This window comes from Stylophora pistillata, chromosome 3, assembly GCF_964205215.1.
Source record: "Stylophora pistillata chromosome 3, jaStyPist1.2, whole genome shotgun sequence".
Taxonomy (NCBI): Eukaryota; Metazoa; Cnidaria; class Anthozoa; order Scleractinia; family Pocilloporidae; genus Stylophora; species Stylophora pistillata.
The window spans coordinates 15,753,567-15,776,260 of record NC_142521.1 but is presented as its reverse complement, the minus strand read 5'-3'; the positions used below and the strand labels follow the sequence as shown (position 1 = coordinate 15,776,260).

The 22,694-nt window shown below is 37.5% G+C and overlaps 2 protein-coding genes across 3 annotated transcripts; one reads left to right on the top strand and one right to left on the bottom strand.

The window, feature by feature from the left end:
* Position 1: 1 nt before the first annotated feature.
* On the top strand, positions 2 to 15,843 carry LOC111336287 (uncharacterized). Its single transcript, XM_022942346.2, has 11 exons — positions 2 to 540; positions 4,255 to 4,353; positions 5,471 to 5,498; positions 5,720 to 5,812; positions 7,972 to 8,107; positions 9,738 to 9,806; positions 10,632 to 10,705; positions 12,016 to 12,234; positions 12,859 to 13,085; positions 14,188 to 14,245; positions 15,027 to 15,843. Exons 1-11 carry the CDS (start codon positions 430 to 432, stop codon positions 15,095 to 15,097), a joined length of 1,185 nt encoding a protein of 394 aa, XP_022798081.1. The 5' UTR covers positions 2 to 429; the 3' UTR covers positions 15,098 to 15,843.
* On the bottom strand, positions 15,813 to 21,074 carry LOC111336284 (mitochondrial ribonuclease P catalytic subunit). 2 transcript variants are annotated; one of them, XM_022942341.2, is made up of 6 exons: positions 20,303 to 21,074; positions 18,623 to 18,670; positions 17,934 to 18,222; positions 17,297 to 17,457; positions 16,792 to 16,981; positions 15,813 to 16,372 (listed from the first exon to the last, which is right to left on the bottom strand). In XM_022942341.2, exons 1-6 carry the CDS (start codon positions 21,049 to 21,051, stop codon positions 16,229 to 16,231), a joined length of 1,581 nt encoding a protein of 526 aa, XP_022798076.2. In that variant the 5' UTR covers positions 21,052 to 21,074; the 3' UTR covers positions 15,813 to 16,228. The 2 variants fall into 2 exon arrangements, with proteins under 2 accessions (XP_022798076.2, XP_088609997.1); XM_088753871.1 differs by having other exon boundaries at positions 20,996 to 21,066.
* Positions 21,075 to 22,694: the final 1,620 nt, after the last annotated feature.

Below are 22,694 nucleotides of genomic sequence, written 5' to 3'. Positions count from 1 at the left end.
GCTTTGATTCTATGACTTGAAAGCAGTCCTTTAGATTGATGCAAGAGAAAAGAAAGAGTTTGTAATTTATTCCACTTTCCTGCGCTTTTCTCACATGGGCCACAGTGTGTGCGTTCATTTCCAGCAAATCTTCCGCTTTTCGGTGTGGGGCTGTCATTTCCATTTCTCAAAAGTAACCACAAAATTATTTTCTTTCGCTAAGGAGCACCGGGGTATATCATGAAGTTGGGGGAAGAGGGTCGAGAAATAAATAAAAAAATTAAATTATAATTATATTAAAACTGGGCACGAGGAGTTAAAGTGAAGTGAGTGCGCAGTAACTCAGCGGTATTCTCCATTTTAGTAGGCTTCAAAGTAGCTCCTACGGTTTTCAGAATCTTGTTACGTTATTGTCGAGGTCTTTAGAAGGGTAGAATTGTACAGAAAAACATGACTTCCAATGTGGAAAATGACCCTAACGCGCTGAAGATCTGCCCATACGACCCGGTTCACAAAGTGAGGGCAAAGAGATTTCCTTACCACTTGGAGAAATGTCGAAAGGTAAGAAACAGAAAACTCCCTGAATTTTAGCTTTACGGTGCCTGTAAACATTTTAAGGCAATTTAATTAGATATAACTCTAAGTTTTTTTGGAATGTTTATTTTTTAATATGTTTTTTGTAAAGAAGAAACGTTAATTGCAAAGTTGGAAACGTTCTCTCATCTTACCTCCAGTCTCTTGAGTTAAAACTACAGGACACAGACTCCCCTCCCCCCAATTACATGGTACCCGAACTACTTAATCAGTCATGAAGATAGGGCCTGAAAAAAGTTTTAGGCCTGTATGAGATTTGAACCCATGACCTCTGCAATACCAGTGCAGCAGGGTTTTCCTTTTCGGCCGGCGACCGGCGATTTCCCCCCCCCCCCCCTGCGAACGGCTCCGTCGCCGGAAACTAAAAGAGTCCTTGCTGTTATATAATTTAAAATATTTTAGATAAATAATAAACACTTTGTATATTGTCAGACAATGACGTATAAGAAACGGAAATCGATAAAAAGTACATATTTCAGCAAAAAACGAAGAAGAATTTTTACACGTGTACTGGTACGTGACATTCATTACAATTTTTGGCGGTCAAGTCATGCATCACTGGCATCCCTTCAATAGGCTTTTGTACATTATGTTAACATTTTTTCGAGCATTTTAGTGAGGCAAAAGCATTGAGCATTATTCGAGCATTTTTAGTGGCATTTTCCCGGAAAATTAATTTTTTGCAATAAAATAAAATAGAAATTAAAGTTGTAGTTGTAGTTCATTTATTTGTTTAAGCAGGTTGATTAATTTGGCAGCTGTAATAGCTGATGTGGACCTGCTGTCCTAACCCACCCATCCCACCTCAGGAGAGGACATCCATCACACAGTAATCTCGTGTGTGGTAAATTAACGTCTCCTGCCCCAACCTTGCAGGAGACGGGACCTCCATTTATTCGTCCCTATCCGAGTAGACTAGAATATCTAACCATTTCTTGATGTTATAGAAAGGTAGCAAATTCTTCTCAATTATTTTAAGACCTTGAGTGTTGGTCCGGCCGGGGCTCGAACCCTCGACCTCCCGCACTACAGTCCAGCGCTCTATCCATTGAGCTAACCGGAAGGTGGTTAGCTAAAGTGCACCTAAACCCAAAATTTTTTTTTGCTCAACAAAATAAGCGTATTTTATGAAGTATTTCTGTGCAAAAATTTTTTAATTTGCTGAAATCTTTAATTTTCTGTGCCTAGTCAAAATACGGAAAATCAGCCGCCATCTTGCCCCACGACCGAGTTTAAAGAGGAATGGCTCTAGCAGGTAATGTGATGTCAAAGCGAGAATACGAAAGTCTGCATTTCACACATTTTCACTTGTTTGGGAAGGTTGTCGTCGATATTGTCCGAAATATGCCGACTAGATGTGTTGTATAAGGAATGTATGAAGCGCGATACCCTCTTGCAAATTTTGCATGTTGCTACATCCTTCTATAACACACTTAGTCTGCATATTTTCGGACAATATCAATGACAACCTTCCCAAACAAGTGAAAATGTGTGAAATGCAGACTTTCGTGTTCTCGATTTGACATCACATTACCCGCTAGAGCCATTCCTCTTTAAACTCGGTCGTGGGGCAAGATGGTGCCGATTTTTCTGTATTTTGACTGGGCACAGAAAATTGAAGATTTGAGCAAATAAAAAAAGTTTTGCAAAGAAATACTCCAAAAAATACGCTTATTTCATTTAGCGAAAAAAAATTTTTGTGTTAAGGTGCACTTCAACTTTTTTCAGTCCCGCTTTTAATTCACAAAAAAACCCAATACAGCTGAGTGGAGACTGAGGACAAGTCAGCGGTTTTACCTTTCAAGACTCAAAAGGCAGCCATGTTTGTTTTCTTCGTGAGCCGTGTGACAGACCTGAATAACATATATGCATGCGCCAGGTTTTGCCGCTAAAACACAGATTTTGAGTCGTTCGCATGGTTGATTTCCTATTCTGTTGCTTCGAGGTGTCATTTTCCTTGCCGCTTTTCTTTTACAGAACAACCTCCAAAAATTTGGTACACCCCCTAAAAATTTTCAAAAATTAATTTTCTCCTTTAAACCTTTGGAAATAGGAAAGTGCCTTCAACGAAAACAGAGTTCCTCGGTTTTAAAGGTCAGCCCTTATTATTTTTCGATAATTTGGCTAAATTTTAGACCTAGGACACTTGAGCCCACGTTGTTGACTGCATACCCGCTGACGTAGCATTTCATTATTCAGCTCTGTCGACCCGTGTAACTTACACGGGTCACGAAGAAAACCTAAATCTGTATACGTTGTCATTACTTGCAACACTTGTACGTAAGTGTAAACTTTCAAATTAATTTAAAAAAACCTTAGTTTGTATAATGAGCATTATCCGAGCATTTTAGTTACTAGTTTTTTGGGGGAGACCGAGCATTTTAGTGGGAAAAATGGAGCGTTAAGGTGGAGCATTTTAGTGGGGAAACAAAAGCATAATGTACAAAGGCCTACCCTTTAAGCTTCAAGATACGTAAATTATACTATTTTTGCATTTAAATAAATTACTATTGAAGGTCAATTATCTTCTTGTTTTATCCGCTTTTAACTGTTTTAGTTAGAACAGATATACTTAACTAGGAACTACTTATTCTCACTAAGTGAAAGCATCACAAATATTATCTTGGGCCAAGTCCGAAGTAAAGTCTCAGCCGATTGCGCGGGATGCAATTATTGCAAAATATTTTCTGTGATGTTCGTATTTTTGTTTACCTTTGATTTCTGTGTCAATATATCTTTATGTGAAATTCTTCCAGATTGATTCGAGTGTTGTTTTACATTAATATTTATAAGTAATGTGCCCAGTATTGCCAATCAACGTGCTAGAAAAGGGCTGCATTTTATCAAATACATTGTCATTTCTTGTGTTCTTGAGCCTGTTCATTTCCTTAATTTAAGCACCCAAAATGCACCAGATTGCATCTCAGAGCACTCAAATTTTCAAAATTTCCCGGGGGGCATACCCCCGGACCCCCCTAGTTGTTGCGCCTTTGGCACTCAGGTCGGGCGCTACTCACCCAAATTGTCTCCACCTGCTTCTCTTTCATCTGACTTCAACTTTCTTTGAAAAGGAAAACCCTGGTGCAGTGCTCTGCCAACTGAGCTAACAGGCCAACTGGGAGCTGGTCATTATGTTGGTTCATAATAAACCAGAGAAGTGATGAATCAATGACTGAATATATGAAAATCATTATGTGAACTGCAGTTTAAGAACTAGTTCATGTATATGATTTTCATATTTTCATAGTCACTGATTCAAACATAAGTACTTACCGTACGTGTACTTGTCTAAAACAAAACCTTAGTTAAAGGTAATTTATTGATTTTTTTGCCTTTGTCTTCTTTTAACAAAGAATTGGGTGCACATTATCAAGTATGGGTTTTACAAAAATTTTGCAGATTAATCTTCCTCATTCTTCATCTTCACAGCATGCTGACAAGCAATGCATGATGTCACTGGTGCCTTCCTCTGTAGTTCTGTTGTTTCCTTCTAAAGTTGTCTAGCCATTGTTCTCCTGCTTTAGAGTTGCATTGTTCCAACATTTTAACATTATTTAATGAGTTAATTCTTAAGAAAATTTAATAAATAATGACATTGATCAAAAGCCTGGTGCACAGTGTTGGAAGTGATAAGACAAAAGTGATGATGAAGTGTCTTAATATTTTTTGAAAATTTAACAGCAATATGCGAGTGCAGGATGGAAACAGTGTCCCTTTTTTGCTCGACATGAAATTCCTGTTGAGGAATTAGAATATCACCTTTCCATTTGTGAATACAAGGTATGCTGATTAACCTTTCTCTTCGGGTTATTACTATAAAATGCTTATTTATTTTGGCAAATTGCAGAAAATTGTTATTTTATTTTATTAATTTGCCAACCAAAAAGGTCAAAATGCAGGTGTATCAAAATGCAGGTGTATCAAAATGCAGGTGTATCAAAATGCAGGTGTATCAAAATGCAGGTGTATCAAAATGCAGGTGTATCACTGTTGAATTAAACATAAAAGTTGTGAGAATTAAGGAAACAATCATCAGTCTCAGGAGCTCTTGATTGTCAAACAAATTATCCTTGCCAGTTCCACGAGGAATACATAGAGAACAAAATGTAGAATAGACATAATAACATTGTAATGTGCAAGCAATGAACTTGTGTTGATGTACTGGGGAATAGACCAGAAACCACTCCACATCTGAATAAACCATAGCTGTTGCTCTCAAATGGAGCCAGAAATGTTGCTTTGTAAGGGAACAATTTTTCAATCTCTAGCACCAGACCACACTGATATATATATATATCTTATTAACCAAGCACGAGGGCCGTACTGGGAGAATATCAGCCCAAGGTCTTGACAGTACAGACCGAGCGCCGATTTTCTTCGAGTACGGTCCCGAGCAAGCTTGGTTGATAAGAGATTTATTATACGACTGAAGTTCAAAGGGACACAATTGCGGTATCATTTGGGACAGTGCCCAGTCCAATACTGAGAGAATATTGACTGGCAATAGAGCATTTTGATTGGTTGATTTTAGTTATTGGCCCTCTGACTGCCCAAGTCGTATAATAAATGACACTGTTTAACTGTGTTAAAAAGAAAGTTTTTTGACCACTCAATATTTGTTCATTCAGTTAGATATTAAGTCTGCAAGAAAAAAAAATATTATAATGCATCTGTTTTGACAAGATTGCTCTCGCAGTAAAAACAGCTGTAACTGATGTAATGGTAAACTGGCCACCATTACGATATATAATCGTAATGGTGGCCGATTTACCATTTCAACTTTGTTGATATATTCAATTTATTTCGTTACCCCCACCGACGCAGCCCCTAACAGTTTCTTTAGAAACTATCAGCCTTTATAACTGATGTAACATTGTTCTACTAAATGCTATTTCAGGACATGATCAGACAAGACATAGAAGAAGGTGAGTTTAAAGAAAATCCTTTGTTTGTCATTTGTCAAAGGCTTGGTTGTTTGAAATCCAACGTACCCATTTTTGTTAGAATGTTTAATTGAAAAATAACTTAATATCTAAATTAGCAAATTATTAAAGCAATGAATGCTTGAAAAATGGACATTTGCTGTGAGCCTTTCAGTCTGTCACAAGGAAGTTTATCCTTAATTGATTTGTATTTTGAATTTCAGCTGGCCTTCAGCCAATAGTTGAGGAGAAGAGATTACGACAGCCGCAGCCAACCCCAGCAGTATTACCTGAGGAAACTGAGGATTGGGAAACAGGTGTGTTTTGTTGTCATAAGGAAGCAATAATTTTACACTATCATCTGGAACCTCACTGTCAATCAGTCAATTGAATTTCTTGCTTTCTGTAACTATTTTATTATCAGAGGTCTATTATATCTCAGTAACAGAGTCTCCAAAGCTCTAGTTAAATCTATCCTTCTTAAAAACTTTAAATTACTTCAAAACGATCCAGAGACAAACACCCTCTTATCGCAGCCTCCACTCATTTCATTCAAACGCGACAAAAACATAGGCAATTTTTTGGTCAGAAGTTCTTTTCAGACTAATGACCAACCAGGCACTTTTAAATGCGCTTGTGCACGATGCAAAACGTTTCCCTTCATTCACAACACTGATAAAATATCGGGACCTAAATGATCCATTAAGATCACCAGTCACTTCACGTGCACCTCCGCCAATGTAATCTATTGCATAACTTGCACTTATTGCAAAAAGATATACATCGGTGAAACAGGCAGAAGACTAGGTGACCGATTCCGAGAACACCTTCGAGACGTGGAAAGGAATGACAAGGATACAACGAAACCAGTCGCTAGACATTTTAATTTACCTAATTATTCTAAGCAACATATGGCAATCTGCGGTCTTTCCTTACACTTAGGTAGCATGGAAAGCTTTAAAAATCTTGAACAAAAGCTCATCTTTCAAACCGGCAGTCTAAATCCCACAGGGATCAACGAACGCTTTTCATTCCACTAATTTATTCTTGTTTTTCTTGTTGTCATGTTCCCACCAATAACATAGCTCCATTCTCTGCCTTTAAAAGCACACACAACCCACAATTCCTCTATTCGCTCCGACGAAGGGCTAACGCTTGAAACGTGAGCTTTTGTAATCGTTACGGTGGCCAATTTACCACTTCAACTTTGTTGATATATCCAAATTATCTAGTTACAAGGTTGTCGGTGCAATTTTTTTGGTGTGGAATTGGAATGCTTGCAGGGTATGCCTGTGTCAGTTGCAGGAAAACATCTTCGACATTGATTATTAGACTTGCAATATATGATTTTCATTTCCATCAATGTGTAATAATATGTCATAAATATCTGCTCGGCGTCTCCTTCTTTCTGTAATCCAAACTTTTCTTCTGTCAAACGTATCATGGCTCTAGTCAAAATACAAGGAATGCAGTTCACATGAGCATTTAAAACCTTTCCATGCTAAATAGCTAGACAGGGGTTCCATTAATGTTTTCAGCAGGAGGGCAACTGGTTTTCACAGGCAGGCAAAACTTTTTGAACTAAACTTTGTTCTGGGATAATCTTTCCTCTAGATGGTCAAACCAGGCAGGCAAATACATCCTCACAGCTAGTCAATTTACCCAGTGCCAGGCCCTTAATGAAACCCCCGAATATATGACAAGCATGTCATGCGGAGAATTGTTTTGTCTTTCCTGAGCAAACTTTTGACCAAAGGTTAACATAAACTTACTTTTCATCATGGACTTGAGTTCAGTAAGGATAATTTTGCACTAACAAAAAAACGTAAATAGCTGGTGAGATCTTTGCATGAACTTTCACCCTAAAGGTTTATGAAACTTCAAAAGAAGAATAAACAAGATCCCCGATTTGTGTTTGCATTACCTTTGCACTATACTGTAAGTTCCCACACAAGCTGCACAATGGAAGAATGTATCCTACAGTGTCAATATGTTTGTCGGGGGGGGGGGGGGATTATTCTGTTACATACGTGACAAAGTATCACAAAATATTTTGCCCACTTTATTTTGTCATAGTAATCTTAATTTCGCATGGGGAATGTGCTGAATGAAGTACCTGAATCTCATTGGCTAATCATAGTGCACTAACTGCTATGTACCACTGCTATGCTTTCATGTGTCTCGCGAACCATCTTTAAAATTTGTTTGAACATTAAGAAAAAATAAATTGCAATTTCATTTTGACTAATATGTGTCCATCATCTTATGTTAATATTTAAAAAGAAATCAATAATTTGACACACAATTTAAAATTTTTTTTTTTCATTTCTTTTAGAAATCGTTATTTTATTTCTGAAAATTTTAAAATATTGAAAGGGTTGTGCTAATTGCATGCCCATGTGGGTTGTAGAATAAAGAGAAACTAAATTTGTCTTTTACATATTGATTCACCCCTCCCTTGTTTTTTTGTTCCTAGAGGCTAATAGGCAACCATTTTCAATCCTTACGTCGGAGCCACAAGACGAATCTAGAGATGCATATGATGTCTTGCAGGCGATTCAAGATGTACAGGCTGAAGCTCATGCTAGACCTAACCTTATAGAGACCTCAGGGTAAGAAAATTAAATTACATTTTGTATAAGCCACTCCAGCCCATCAGGCTATCAGTTCAGAAAGCATATAAGCAAAAGTGGTTGGGGATTTCAAAAGAGGAAAACAAATGGGAGTGCCCCTCAGGCATAGTCTGAAATAACACACTCTGGCATGCATTGCAATTGGGTAACTTTAATTTGCAGTTAACATCAGAAACTTCCATGCCATAAGGTCAAACCATTTTCCACCAACAAAAGGTTTTTTTCTTACAAGTTGTAGTTTTTTATAGTCCTGAAATGTGTTGCAATTTTTTAACACTTTTAACCCCTAAGAGTGACCAGCATCTAATTTCTCCTTACAATATCACCCCTGAATCACACAGGAAGGTCATGAGAAAAATGAAAATGATCAACAACTACAGAAACTCCTGATTGATAAGCAAATTCTCCCTGTCAGCACCTTAGGAAATGTATAGAGAACAGTACGGAGAATATGCATGCTGATCGTTTTGAAAGAAACTATTTGGGGCTGCGTCGGTGGGAGTAACAAAATAATTTGGAGATATCAACAAAGTTGAAATTGTAAATTGGCCACCGTAACGATTACAAAAGCTGACGTTTTGAGCATTAGCCCTTCGTCTGAGTGAAGGAGAATATGCATACTGATATTAGGGTGTAAAGGGTTAATGTGGTATGATACAGCATGGTGACCTAACCTCCTGGTTAGCTCAATTGGTAGAGTGCCGGACTGTTGTGCGGGAGGTCGAAGGTTCAAGCCCTGGCCGGACCAACACTCTATTATTTTTTCATCTAGATTAAATAATTTTAAGCTTGAACTTTTTATATTATTCCTTAAGTTTGTTAGTAATGTTTCTCATCTTGAAGAATTAATGTGTTATGGGTGTCATTTTTCCCTTTACTGTAAAGGTATTTGAAGGTAATTAGTGTTTATCACCTTATATCTATGTTGAACCAAATATTTGTATAGTTTTAGTTTCTCCTGTAGTAAGTCGTATATTGCTGATTAGGCTTTGTTTTACATGTGTATTTTGTATTGTTGTGAAGGCCGTAGGTTAGATAACTCCAGTTGGGTTAATTACGTCACCTTTGTTAAATAAAGAATATTGTATTGTATTGTATTGTAAATGGATAGATACTCTAGTCTTCTCGAATAAGGATGAACAAACCGTAGGTCCTGTCTCCTGCAGGGTTAGGGGTAGGAGACGTTAATTTCCTACGCAGGAGATTTCTGTGTGGTGGATGTCCTCCCCTGGGATGGGATGGGTGGGTGTAAGATTGGCCCTGAGAAGCCCCATGGGGGAGTGGTCAACTAACATATGCATGTATGTTAATTTTGGTGCCTCCAGTATTTTAAGGAGAAATTCAACAGGAATGATTGAATTTTGAGATATTGAAGGGGAACCTGGAAAAAGTCTCAAGTGACCTCAGAAGAACTGCTGGATTCTCCTGTCAAGTTATCTCAAATTCACCTGTGATACACAGGAAGAAGTTGCTTCAACAGTAACCTGGGGCTTTATTCCATGCACCTTTTTCACCAAGCAGGGTTTACTGAAATTGGAGGGAAGGAGGGGGGGGGGGGTAAGGAGTATTGGTGATTGTTTTCTAAGCATCTTAAAACATGTCACTGCAGCATGACACCCGCACAGAAGAAAAACTTCAAAAGAGCACAGAAGAGACAAGAACGACGGGAAGCTGAAAGGTGCACAGTTAAATAACATTGATTGAACGAAACCTAGATATTCCATGTTGCAGCAAGTGGCAAAAAACTATATCTTCAAGGCATGAAACTAATTATAAAAGTAGTAAAAACTGTCTTTTGGTTTCTGTAACCATGAGCCATTTCTTTTTTTGCTTTGTTGCAATCTTTGCAAGTCTTAAATTGAGTTAATGTTGACAGAATAAAAGTACTGATCAAATCTAATATCACTTTTGTTGCTTGCTTGCTTGCTTGTTTGCTTGCTTGCTTGCTTGCTTGCTTGCTTGCTTGCTTGCTTGCTTGCTTGCTTGCTTGCTTGCTAAGAACATATACCAAAGCAGTAATAGACATAAGTTATTTCACAGTTAAATGCTTTAGCCTGTTGCTAAGCGGTTGTCTCTATTTTTGGTCTTATGACTTGTATGCTGAAAAAATTTCTCAATCTTGAGGAAAGGACTAGACAGTGTAAACTGCCTGTACACAATCTTGACCTCTCAGTTATTGATGTTCAGATTTATATCAATAGAGATGAATATTTACTCTAATAGTCTGTGTATTTTGAAAAATTTAATTTTGGTCTATTTATTTTTTCACTGCGTACATCCTGAAATAGTCAGAAAGCCAACTCACTAAGTACCTAATAGGCATAACAGCTGATTTTTTTGTCAGGTATTTCTTCAAAATCTTACAGGTAATTTGTTACTTTTAAGTTGCTGATGTCATGAAAACCAGTCTTTCAATTAACTTTCTTTATGTCAGTAGCTTTTTCTGTGAAATGAGGTTTCAAACATACTATTTATCTCTCTTTCTTTTTGTTTTTGGTGCCAGTCAAGAACCTAAAATGACAAATGAAGAGAAGGCTCAAATCCTAGCAAAAGAGTACAGTTTACTTAACAATACAGGTGAGCCTGCCGAATTACAGTCCGGTCCCTACCAAGTGCTTTTGCTACCAGTCCAATTGCTACTCTAAAATGATACAGAAATTTTCTTCATAAATCTTTGTGGCTTTTTACTAAGTTTCATCTATGTTTTCTGCTGATAATTTCCAGTAGTAGCAAGCGGACTTCATCATGGTTGTGATCAGACTGTGGTTGGTAGCAATCAGACCAGTAACAAAAGTACTTGGTAATGACCAGACCGGTTACCAGCTTGCCATTTGATAAAGAACAGATGTGAAGTTGGAAAGTTATATCTAACTTAGGATGACCTTCAGCAGTCAAAATTTATTTGACACTGAAGGAGAGTGTTTTGTTGTGGTAAGAGATAATTGTATTGTCTCAATCATACTGCTTTAAGGATTTTTGAATGACAGATTGTGGTGCAAATTTAAATTTGCAATCACCCAGAGGTCTTAGTGAGTCTTCCTCACAAGAGGCTATGATCAGTTGTTCAGTTGCTGCCTGCAATATCATTGTTCACCAGCATAGACAAGTCAACTCTTTTTGACTGGTACTGGCCAATCACACCTACTGACTTAGTTTAGAAACCCATTATGATTTAAAGGAGCTCAGCCCTATACAAACCATGTTTACTCCATTGATTGCTTCCCAAATAGAAACAAAATTACTAATAAATAACTCCCTGAAATGATCATGTCATCAAATCAGAAGAATATAGTGTTTATTCAAGGAGTCACTGCCTGCAATGTCATTGCTTACTAACACAGTCAAGTTGTCAACTTCTGTTGACTGGTACTGGTCAAACACACCTACTGACTTAGTTTGGCAACCTGTTACAATTTAAAGGAGCTCAGCCCCATACAAACCATGTTTACTCAATTGATGGCTTCCCAAATGGAAACAAAATTACCAATAAATACCTCCCTTAAATAATTGTATTGTCCAATCAGAAGAATGCAGTGTTTTATCCAAGGAGTTTTAGAAAATCAAATATCAAATACTACAATCTTGACCATCCTTGGGAGTTTACCATAAGCTTCTGTTTCAAATAATGTTAACAAATGAGTTACTCCTATTGTCTTCTTTGATTCAAAACAAACTTTGACCTTCTTGTATGTAATGTGATTAAAATGATAAAACATTACTTCGAGCTATTTAGTTAGTAACATACCCTGTGTATTTAATTTTTTTGCTTGGTTCATTAAACCCTTGCTTGGGAAAGGAAAAAAGAAAGATCGTGAGCAAACCTTTATTTTTCTTTTATTTCACAAAGTAAGTCCCTCCTGCATAAATTTGTAATTTTTTTTTTCCAGGCAGTTTTGTTGACTTTGTGAGTATCCTAAATCAACACTGTCAGAAAAGCAAAATCAATGTACCAAAATATGGTGAAGCACCTGGAGTTGACGGAGGCTTTGGAGCACAGTGTTTTGTGAAGGGTCAGATATTTAAATGCATGAAGTGCTGTTCAACCAAGAAAGAAGCACGTCATGATGCTGCCATGCGTGCTGTCCTGGGTCTCAATATTCCTGTGGGTAAGAGATTCTGTCCATCTATGTTATAGTTTATCTTGTCATTGTCAAGGTAATTAAAAGATATATTATGCATAATTGAATCGTTGAAAAAATTTGTAATGAATTTGTGTCAAATGACTAATTCTTGAAGACATTTGCCACCACTGGTTTCATTTTGTTATCTTAACAATAGCATCCAGGGGTTTCATTAAGGGACAGGCACCGGGCAAATTGACCGGTTGTGAGGACGGCTTTGCCCAGCTGATTTGACCATCTGGAGGAAAGTTTATCTTATAGAGAAGTTCAGTTCAAAGAGTTTTGCCTGCCTGTGAAAACCAGTTGCCCTCCAGCAAAAAACATTAATGAAACCCCTGAGCATCATGTTCATAGTCTTCAGTCTTCTCATGTTTCTCAAAAAAGAAAAGTAAGATCTACAAATGGTTTCAAAATAACTCTTACCCTTGTTTGTGTAAATTGTACGAGTTCAATGATTGTTTTTGAACTATGATTGGGTCAATAACTTGAAATGTGGATCACAATAATCGGGTATTGACTGCTTAAATGCATGGTGGTTTTCTGATAGCTACAATCATTTTTCCCATCTGAATTACAATGAAAGCTACATTTTATTAACTCTTTAACTAGTTGACCCCACACCCAACAAACGGATGGATGCAAGAACTGCCACTGACCATCAGAAGCTCAGAGAAACTCATGAGTTACAGCTTCTGAAAGAGGCACAACAGGCACCAGCCAAAGGCAGAGGCAGACCAACTGTGCAGCAGCCTGTGAGTTCCTTTTCCACCTCAGCTACTGGCCCACCCATGTCACAGCAACCATCACAGTATATGGCAGTCAACAACTTCACTGAGGTAACTCAATCCCAGTTTCCAGTTGCCTTAAAAGGAGTTCCTCTGCTAGCTTCTTACAACCATTTTTGGGCATGCAGCAATGTTTTTCCTTCGTGAATTAACAATTTTTGTGCCTATATACGTGCCTTCCTTCTTGGAAGAGCATAGGCACCATGTTCTGGTGTCGTGTAAGTCTGTAAACCTTCCCCCAAGCCCCTCTTGGTTTTCAAAATGGTAGACTATTATGAGACACTTGTAACATCTCTTTTGACTTGCCCTGGTTCAGTTCAGACACAGACCATCATTGAATGGATCTCATCAGGTTTCTTTGGATTTTTTGGTTTTTTCAGGTTTAGTTAGTTTTTTTCATGGCCTCACCTCTGTGCTTCAATGTTGTTATTGATTTGAACATAAGAACTAAGCCTTCAAAGGTTTGCACGTGTGCATTTCCTCTCAGCATATCAAGCATATCCCTTGAAGATAGATGTAAGATAATTATATCCATAGTGCCAGGTGTGCACGGCGTATGAAATGGTGAAGTTTTGCGTTGGAATGAATTTGATGCTTATTTAAAACCTGTACCTTTTTATTTTATTTCCTCCCCTGTCCCTGGCCTGTCAATTGGCCCATGTACAAACTCTGCTTTAACCAAGTCCTGCTTTTGTCAGAGGTTTGGCATCGACTAGAGCTATTCATAAACCCCTCTACATGTTACTGCAATACTCTACAACTATACAACAGCAGGTGTATGCAGTCCTAGACTGCCTTTTATTTATTGTGACAGTCTTTGATATATTAATTAAATACATAATTATGTTATTTATCTTTCTTCATTTGACAAGTGAGCTGAATGTATCTATTAAATTATTTAAAAAACGTAAGGTAAATATGGCTTAGCTTATTTACCAATGTGTGCTATGCCCCACAATTAATAGTGTCAGGCTGCAAAATATGAAGGTTCTATTTTTCCCAGGGAACTCTTTTTTCGCTTTGCTCTTGTCTGTGACAAAAAAGTAACTAACTTAATATGTAAAAAAAGTATTGTATTATTTCCCCACTTATTGTAACTTCCTCACTTATTTGACTTCTTACTGTCATGAAATAATAATTTGGAAATTTTTAGGTTACTGGTGCAAGAGGAGGAACAGAAGATGATGAGTGGACAACTGTGGGTAAGAAAGGTAGGTTAAAACACTCTTATGTTGATAGATTGATGGCAATTGGTAAAAGTGCCAGAAAAAAATTAACCAGTGAGAGAAGGTCATCATTAACAAGAAATCAGCAGGCTCCATCTAAGGTTAGAATTGGATCACACAGTTGAGGGATTATGTAATGACTGTTACTCATCAGCTCCACTTTCCTGCGAGGAGGATGCAGTCAAGTTTCCTTGAAAATTTACCACTACTCACTTTACTTCTGGGACTTATAGTTCAGATGGGAGTAGGGAACTTAAGCAGTCACGACAGCAACGCCACAGACAACGTCGATAAAAAAAATGAGTTTCTACTTTTAGTTAGAATTTCAAAAATGGCTGCATGTGTTTACCATCTCATGGGGCACCAGACCTCTCAAACTCAACATGATGCATAAAAGTAGTGTCGAGTTCCAAATGTAAATTAAAATAATTTGTCGTTGCGGTTTCGGTTCGCAAATGACGCAAATTTTGGGGATTTCACTTTGTTGTTTTGCAAAGGTTGGCAAAGAAATGTACAAAGTTTTAAAACGCACATGCTGGGCTATTGTTCTGCCAATTAGATCTATTGTTTTTCCACGTTCTCGTTGCCGTCGCCATCTTGGTTTGCTTAAATTCCCTATTGAGCTCTTGTCTGGGATGAAAAGACAAGTGAAAACTTGATTCTTCATTTTCGTTTTTATTCAGAGATGAGCATTGATCTGCTGAACTTCTATGGACTTTCTCTCTTTATGGTTTTGTTTATTTTTTCATTTTTCTGTTTATGGTAGGATTGAAAAATCCAGTCTATCAGCATTCCCTCAAGATGGCAGGGCGTGGAAGGGGTATGACAAGGCGGTGACAAATGACTACTATTGCATCTGACCAGCAGAGACAGAAATCCTGACCAATGGATCTTTCTGTGTTCTCCCTTAAATAACTATTATTTTCAATCAGGGAGCAAGGTTCTCATTCCTTTGATCTGTTTTGCATCATTCCCACAATTCCTTCAAGGTGGGCACGCTAGACCTTTGCTCCACCTGAAAGATTGCTTCCACTTTGAAAGACTCCCTAGTGAAAGTAAGCTGTGTGAGAGCCCCTCTGTTATGTTAGTTTAAGGAGAGAGCTACCATTCATTAGTGAAGAGGTACATATTAGGTTAGCACTTATTTTTTTCAAGTTTGGAGAATTTTTTATTTGGGGTGAAGAAAGATTTGATGATGATGATGATGATTTTTAAGCATTAAGGGCAAAGGGACAATGGGAAAAGTTTTGTGTTCTGGTTAAACAAGAGTGGAAAAAAATTTTTATGAGGGGAATCTTTTTATGTCAGACATACAGGTCTACAGGTTTTTCCAAAAGTAATCTGAACAAATTTTATTAAAGAATAATCAGGTTCAGGTTCAATGCCCTAATTAAAATAAAAAAACTGAGACCCCAACCGCCCAGAGGTCATTTAATTTCATTCAGATTAATTTATAAAAAAGTGTCAGTTTAATTTTATGCATGCTAAGTTTGAGTACTATTAAACAATAAGAGTATCTTAAATATTCTTACAATTAAACAAATACCTCCAGTGATTGTAAATAAAATTTTTATTGTGGCTAAGTGACTCATTATCATTTCTGAATTTTGTTATTAAAAAGGTGACCTCACCAGAAATGTTGTATATTGAAGGGAAACTGTCTAAGGATATATGACACAGATTTCTTGGGGAAAAGGGAAAAAAAAGAAAAGGAACAAGGAGAGCAAAAAATTGAGAAGATAAACACTGACTGAAAAAAAAAAAAAAAAAAACATTTACACATAACTTCAACATTGTAAAATGCACAAAGGGTTACACAGTTCCTTTGAGGTGTGCAAAAATTTTAGGAAAGATTCTGAAATGAATGCACAGCTTCACAAACACTTCACATCCAAACAAGTAATTACTTTGTTTTAATTGTCAAAACACATTAAATTATTGATAACAGCCACATGATAATTTCTCATATCAAAAATATGAAACAGTGTGGCTGTCTAACAGGGATTTATCCTCTCTTCGGACACAAAGCCATTTACTTCCATCACTACTTGGGAAGTGCCATGTATCCCCTGTGGTTTGGACATGAACACGGCTGTCAAATCTCCTCACACTCTACAAATGTAAAATATGATGAATAATTGTGCGACTTTAGAAAGCTGGCGCATGTGACAGTGCATGGGCTGTGAAAATTGGTTTTCATTTATTTTAACATTTATAAGATGGGTTTTGTACCCAAAGATATCTGGAACAACTTAGCTGTACTAAGCAGCAGACAAAAAAATTTTCTTAGTTTAATTTTTAGCAAATTACAACATAATACCAATTGTTTGCTAATAAGTTTGACAGCCAGATCCAAAAGAATTCACAAATGGTTTGCCTTGTCAATGCAAGGTTCAAAACTAAATAACTTATTATGAAGTTACCAAAACCTTGGTGAACAGAGATCCTGTTTTATGCAGATACTGATCAGAATTTGCAACTGTCTGATTAAAACAAGGTTCACTGTGGACCCTTATTAAATTAGAACATACCTCAAACATGGGTTGTTTACCACCCAAACTAGCCAACTTCATTTGGTAAAGCTCTTGCCATCTGGTGAACTGGGCTTTCATCAGTAAATCCATACCTTGCAGATGGTTAGAGAACATGTCCGAGGACACCAGTAGAGTGCCTGGGCCACACTGCATAGCAGCGCTAAGAAGATAGACGTCGTCTAGTGACCTGAAGATTAAATTGTGCATGATTACAAAAACAATCTGAACAATGTTAATGTTGCTTTTCATGGCTATTGCTCTGCTTATGAGAATTGCAACATGTCTTGCTAAATTCTTCTGAAATCCTAAAAGCTTGATTCTCAATTCTTGAAAATCAACTTGAAACTCAAACCTTGACACTCGCTTCTCAAGACATTCAAGAATCTAGAATCGAGTTCAAGGTCAAGGAAACCAAAATCAAGTAAGCAATACCCTAGTGGTATACTGCAAGTATTTTCCACAAGCTCTATAACTGAAGAAAAAACAAAATGAGAAGTGTTACCTTCCCGCCAGACAGAAAACACCACAATGTTCTCTCAGAAAATCCATCACTGAAGGGAGTACATTGTCATGTCTTTTTAAGTTACCCAGTGAAATTGGACTAGAACCCACCACCAAAACCCTCTTTTCCTGTTTCAGAAAATGTTCAGCCACAGCTTTCAGCTGCATGGATAAGGAGAAAATCAATGTTAGTGCCCATCCATAATAAAAACTCTTTAAAAACCTTTAACTCTCATGAGTGACCAAGACAGAATTTCTCCTTACTGTATCAATACAATATCAAGCAGACAAGTGATGAGAATCAAGAAAAATAACAATAAAGAGATCAGTCTATTCGATACCAAATTCTCCAAACCAACACCATGAGAATTGTAAAGCAGACAGTGAAGAGAATTATGAATGAAATCTTGGGAGTGAAAGGGTTATATTAAGGAGACATGACAGCTGTATGGTTAACATACAGAAGGAAACATTTTTTGGCCATCAGTCCACTGTGTGTGCAATCAATATCAGGAGATGGAGTTAAAGGAACAGGAGCAAAGTGAGGAAACAAGAAATTCTAACTACCCCCTTCTCTCCCTTCCTTACAAGGAAACTTAAACAATCTACTACCAGGCACAAGACTAAGTTGAATTTACCTTTTCAGCATCAAAATGATGATAGTAATAAGCCGCATTGAGTCCATCCACAACTACATCATAGCGTCCTGTTGTTTCAATAAACCTGACCACACTGACTGGAAACCTATTGGAATGCCCTGGTCGGTTATAATCAACATACTTTCCAGCAGTGGTGTGACTTCGTACTTCTGAAAGAATTTTGCGATTCCTCAACATATGCGAAATAAGTGGGTCCTTCAGCTCTTGCAGTTCTTCTGCAGTAAAGTGCCCAGTTTCTAGTTTTTGCTTGCAGGCTTGGCAGTGGTATCTGGCAAAGAAACAAACCAAAAATAAACCAAAAGTGGAGAAAATGTTACTTCGACCTAAACTGACCTCACTTTCACTATCAATTGAAAAATAATCAATAAATACCCGTGATACAGTTGTAAGTTTTGTGGGAAGGTTTTATATAGAGTGGTCTTTAAATATCACATTTTGTACATCTGATGTACAAAATGTGATATGTAAAGACCACTATATATAAAACCTTCCCACAAAAACTTTTCCCTCTAAAGTATAGCCACATTTGAAAAATACAGTCTTGTTCAATTTATGCTTTGTTAAGAGATATTTTCCCTTGATCTTGGGGTATGGAAATGAATGATAAGGTCCTCAAAAGAAGAGAAAATAAAGTTACTACCATAAATATACTATGAAAATTTTCTTACGTTGCTGTTGGAAATGACCAAGCTGTCACCCATTTTGGGTCTTTTTGACTGCAAAGTATAAAGGAAAGTATAAAGAAAAGGTTAAAGATTAATTGAAAACTATTAATACTAGGACTGTGTAGCATCTAATTATTCCTGACAATATGGAACCCTGAGTCACACATTAAGGTCTCATGAACAAAGTAAATAACAGTTACTGTTTAATTAATTTTCTGGTCAGCTCCTTAAGAAATACATAGAGAACAGTGTAGAGAACATACTTGCCTATGTTAGGGTATAGATGGTTAGCTAACAGTCCAAACTAGTTTTATTGATTGAAGTTGTTAAGATAATTGGATAGTTGATTAACAAATCTATCTATCCTGTACAGGCCTGAATATTTTTCAGGCCTTATTTTCACAACTGCTTATGAGTAGTGTTCATCACTGCAAAGATCACCTTGATATTTATGTTTTTCTATTGTCAGACAATAGTCCCTCAATGGTCAATCAACACTTGAATGGCAGACAGCCATTAGTTCAAGCAATATCTCTTTAAGGTATCAAGCAACTGGTCCATTAATTGACTACCTGACCAAGTATTGACTGACTACCAGGCACTGCTCAACAGAGTGATTGTTAAATTACAGAAAAGCAGTTCATGTGTCAAACAACACATGAACCAAGGCTAGCCATATTGCATGCCACCCTGCCATTAAAAATTTCTCTCCCCCCCCCCCAAAAAAAAAAAGAATAGAGTGTCCTGAAGTACTGTTCTATTCAACTTAATTTAATACCTTGACAGCTAAAACTATAAAAGCTTCATCTTAAGTGTAGTTTATAAGCTTCACCGACAGGCAGGGACACCACAACAGCTTGCACCAATTACCGAGAGCCAAGTAAACCCACCCATCCCACCCAGGGGAGGACATCCACCACACAGTAATCTCGTGTGTGGGAAATTAACGTCTCCTACCCCTAACCCTGCAGGAGACGGGGCCTCTGGTTTATTCATCCTTATCCGAAAAGACTAGAATATCTATCCATTTGTTGATATTATAGAAAGGTAGCAAATTCTCCTCAGTTATTTTACGACGATGAGTATTGGTCCGGCCGGGGCTCGAATCCTCTACCTCCCACACAACACAATCCGGCACTCTAACCAATTGAGCTAACCCGGAGGCAGTCGAAGTGAGCCCAAAATCAGTGAATAGCTTACCCCTTCCTCATTATGTAGCAGCTCTAAGCCCCTAATCCCCCCTTCCATCCACCTCAATTCTTAACATGACAGTGAAGTGAACGTTTCCATGTATCTGACAATTAACTTTCCCACTGCTCTACTGAGGAAAGACAATTTTCTGACTGGGAGGGTATAGTTCAAAACTTGACACGTTCAATAATGTTGTACTTAAAATGATGTGTTAGTTCATTAAGGATATGACTGTTCATTTATTTTTTTTAACTAATTCTTAGACTTAGTGATTCCTAAACAGATGAGCTGCCTATTTCTGCTCTTTTTTGTATATAAGAACTCTTCCTTTTATTGCAAAATACCCTAACTATGGAAAGATGGGTCGCCAAATTGGGGGTGAACTGGTAAAGTTGGTTGGCAAACTCGTTTAACGTTAGTGGATAACTCGCAAAGGTGATTGGGGGCAAGTCATCAAGTCCACATGGAGGACATGACCATTGCTTTCTTTACCTGTCAAACCACAGCTTGATTGTCTCCAAAGCCTCAAAACTCAGCAAGTCTCGATATCTTCGAACGTCGTAAAACAATTCCAATACCTTATTCGTTAACTGCCTACTCTCTCTGCCCACACAAGCTCGGACAACTGTTACATAGATATCCACGATTCGTTCATGAAGTGTCCCAGAGTGACGCAAATCGTCCAAACAACGAAATGCATCCATTGGATCTCCTTTGATGGCTTCCATCTCCACAAAAGGTTTAAAATGGCGAGCTCTGGGAGTTAAACCGTCCTTTAGCATTTCATTAAACAAGTTTTTCATTGAATGTTTAGGATAATTGGACTTCGAGTAACAATTAGCAATAATGGAATACGTTGAGTAAGTTTTCGGGATATTATTTTGTTCCATGAGAGTTATCAGTTCAAAAGCTGCGTCGATCTTGTCATAACGAACCAGCCAGTTAAGTGCATAATCTAGTGCTTCTTTTTTGAGCTGCTCAGGAAGAATAATAAATTGATTAAAGAGCTCCAAAACTTCATTTGGTCCAGTAAGCGTCTCGCAAAATGGTTGAATGTTCTTCAAGCGCTTTGAAAAAGGAAGACTCGGGTGAAAACACTCGCGAGCGTCACTAACAGCTGAACAAAAACATCTAAAGCCAGGAATCATGCAGCGTCTATAGTCAGTCGAACACACGATGACTGACCTTGCATTACTCTGAAGGATTCTCCCCAACATTCTGGTCGCCATATTGATCGCCATGTTTTGTATCTAACCTTATCATGTAATACGCATGATATGTCTCTCTTAGGTGAATTAAGAGTGAAAAGAGCGAGGGCTCCTTAAAGTGCACCTAACCCCTGGATTTTTTTTTTTTTTCGTTTAAAAAATTCTTCATGCTTTGGTGAGTATCTCTTCGAAAACATTTTTGGATTTGGTCAAATCCTTGACTTTTTGTGCCCCGTTGAGGTACGGAAAATCGCATTAAAATCACCGCCATTTTGACTCACGAGCGCGTTTCAAGGATCAAGAGTCTGGCGACTAATGTGACGTCACTTCGAGAACCCAACAATCTGTATTTCGCGCCATTTTGCATAGTTCACTGGTTATGTTTGGAAGGTTAGATCGATATTGGTCGAAAATATGCCTCAGAATGAATCTAGTGCTAGAAAGGCTTTCGCAGGTCGACGACTGGCTGAGAATTCCTTGAGCGTCTTCTCGAAGTGACGTCACAAGTCTACTCTGCCCAGATCTCCATTTACGCGGTCGTGGTCCATTCGGATCTCGACTTCATCAGGGCATAAAAAAAATGAGGGTTTAACCAAAACTAACAATTTTTTCGAAGAAATACTCACCAAAGCAGGAAGATTTTTTTAAGTGAAAAAGAAATTTAGGGGTCAGGTGCACTTTAATGTTTCTTCTTTTAATCCATTTGCAAGTGTATTTTAATTGTCGACGATGAAAGTCGACAAAGGTGATAGCTATGTCTTTTTTAAGACCCAGTAACTCGAAGGCAAGCGGAAAGGTATGGCGTTCCATCTCATTTCGAACTTAATACTAGAATTTCTTTCTTGTATTTCATCCTTCAGCTACATTCTTCCTCGCTGTTCTCTACAAAAAAAGTGTCTCTATCGAATACGCAAATCCTATTCCTTGACGTCACCATCCGTGTTTTTCGTTCGCTGGCTTTCTTTAGCATTCTGTAAAGAAGTAATCCTCGACCATCTTCTACTGAGCTAGACTATTTTCTAAGAAAAGGGAGTAAGCCAGCTTTGAAACTTTTTACAGTGGCCAATCTACACTATCAACTCAGTTGATAAAACTGATTTTACTCTGTATGACAAGAAGGAAAGAGTGATGGGTCGGCACGATTGAGTTTGAATTTTGACATTTGACGTTTTCACACTAGACGTCAGTACTTTACCAATACTTTTTACAATAATTCTATAATAATAATAACAATTAGAATTTGTATTGCGCAAATTACATGGAATTATGATCAAATGCACTTCACAGAAAACAAAAATTCTTGTTAATTATGGAAACTAATTAAGAACAATGTAAACTTAAAAATAAACAAATATTTTACCAAACCTAATAATTCCCTTGAAAAAAATAAAACACTACATGACTGGGGAAACAAACTGAAAGCTCGGCTGAAAAAGGTAAGTTTTTATATTACGCTTATAACTAGAGGTAGAGTCCAGGCCAGTGATGTCACTAGGTTGACAGTAGTATAGGGCGGGTGTATGGTCTCAACCAATAAGCGAATGACACGTCATTAAATAACATTACGTCACAAAATTTGTGATGTTGTTTTGCATGATTGGTTTAGTGTTGTGTGACGTATTTTCATTTAATTGGTTGGTTGTTTGTGACTTAACGTTATTTAATGACGTGTCATT

Coding starts and splice junctions, on each gene's coding strand:
- LOC111336287 (XM_022942346.2), top strand. CDS start 430: ATGACTTCCAATGTGGAAAATGACCCTAACGCGCTGAAGATCTGCCCA. Junction 541..4,254: donor ACTTGGAGAAATGTCGAAAG/GTAAGAAACAGA, acceptor AAAATTTAACAG/CAATATGCGAGTGCAGGATG. Junction 9,807..10,631: donor GAACGACGGGAAGCTGAAAG/GTGCACAGTTAA, acceptor TTTTGGTGCCAG/TCAAGAACCTAAAATGACAA.
- LOC111336284 (XM_022942341.2), bottom strand. CDS start 21,051: ATGGCGATCAATATGGCGACCAGAATGTTGGGGAGAATCCTTCAGAGT. Junction 18,223..18,622: donor TGGTCATTTCCAACAGCAAC/GTAAGAAAATTT, acceptor TTTCTTTGCCAG/ATACCACTGCCAAGCCTGCA. Junction 17,458..17,933: donor ATCATTTTGATGCTGAAAAG/GTAAATTCAACT, acceptor TTATCCATGCAG/CTGAAAGCTGTGGCTGAACA.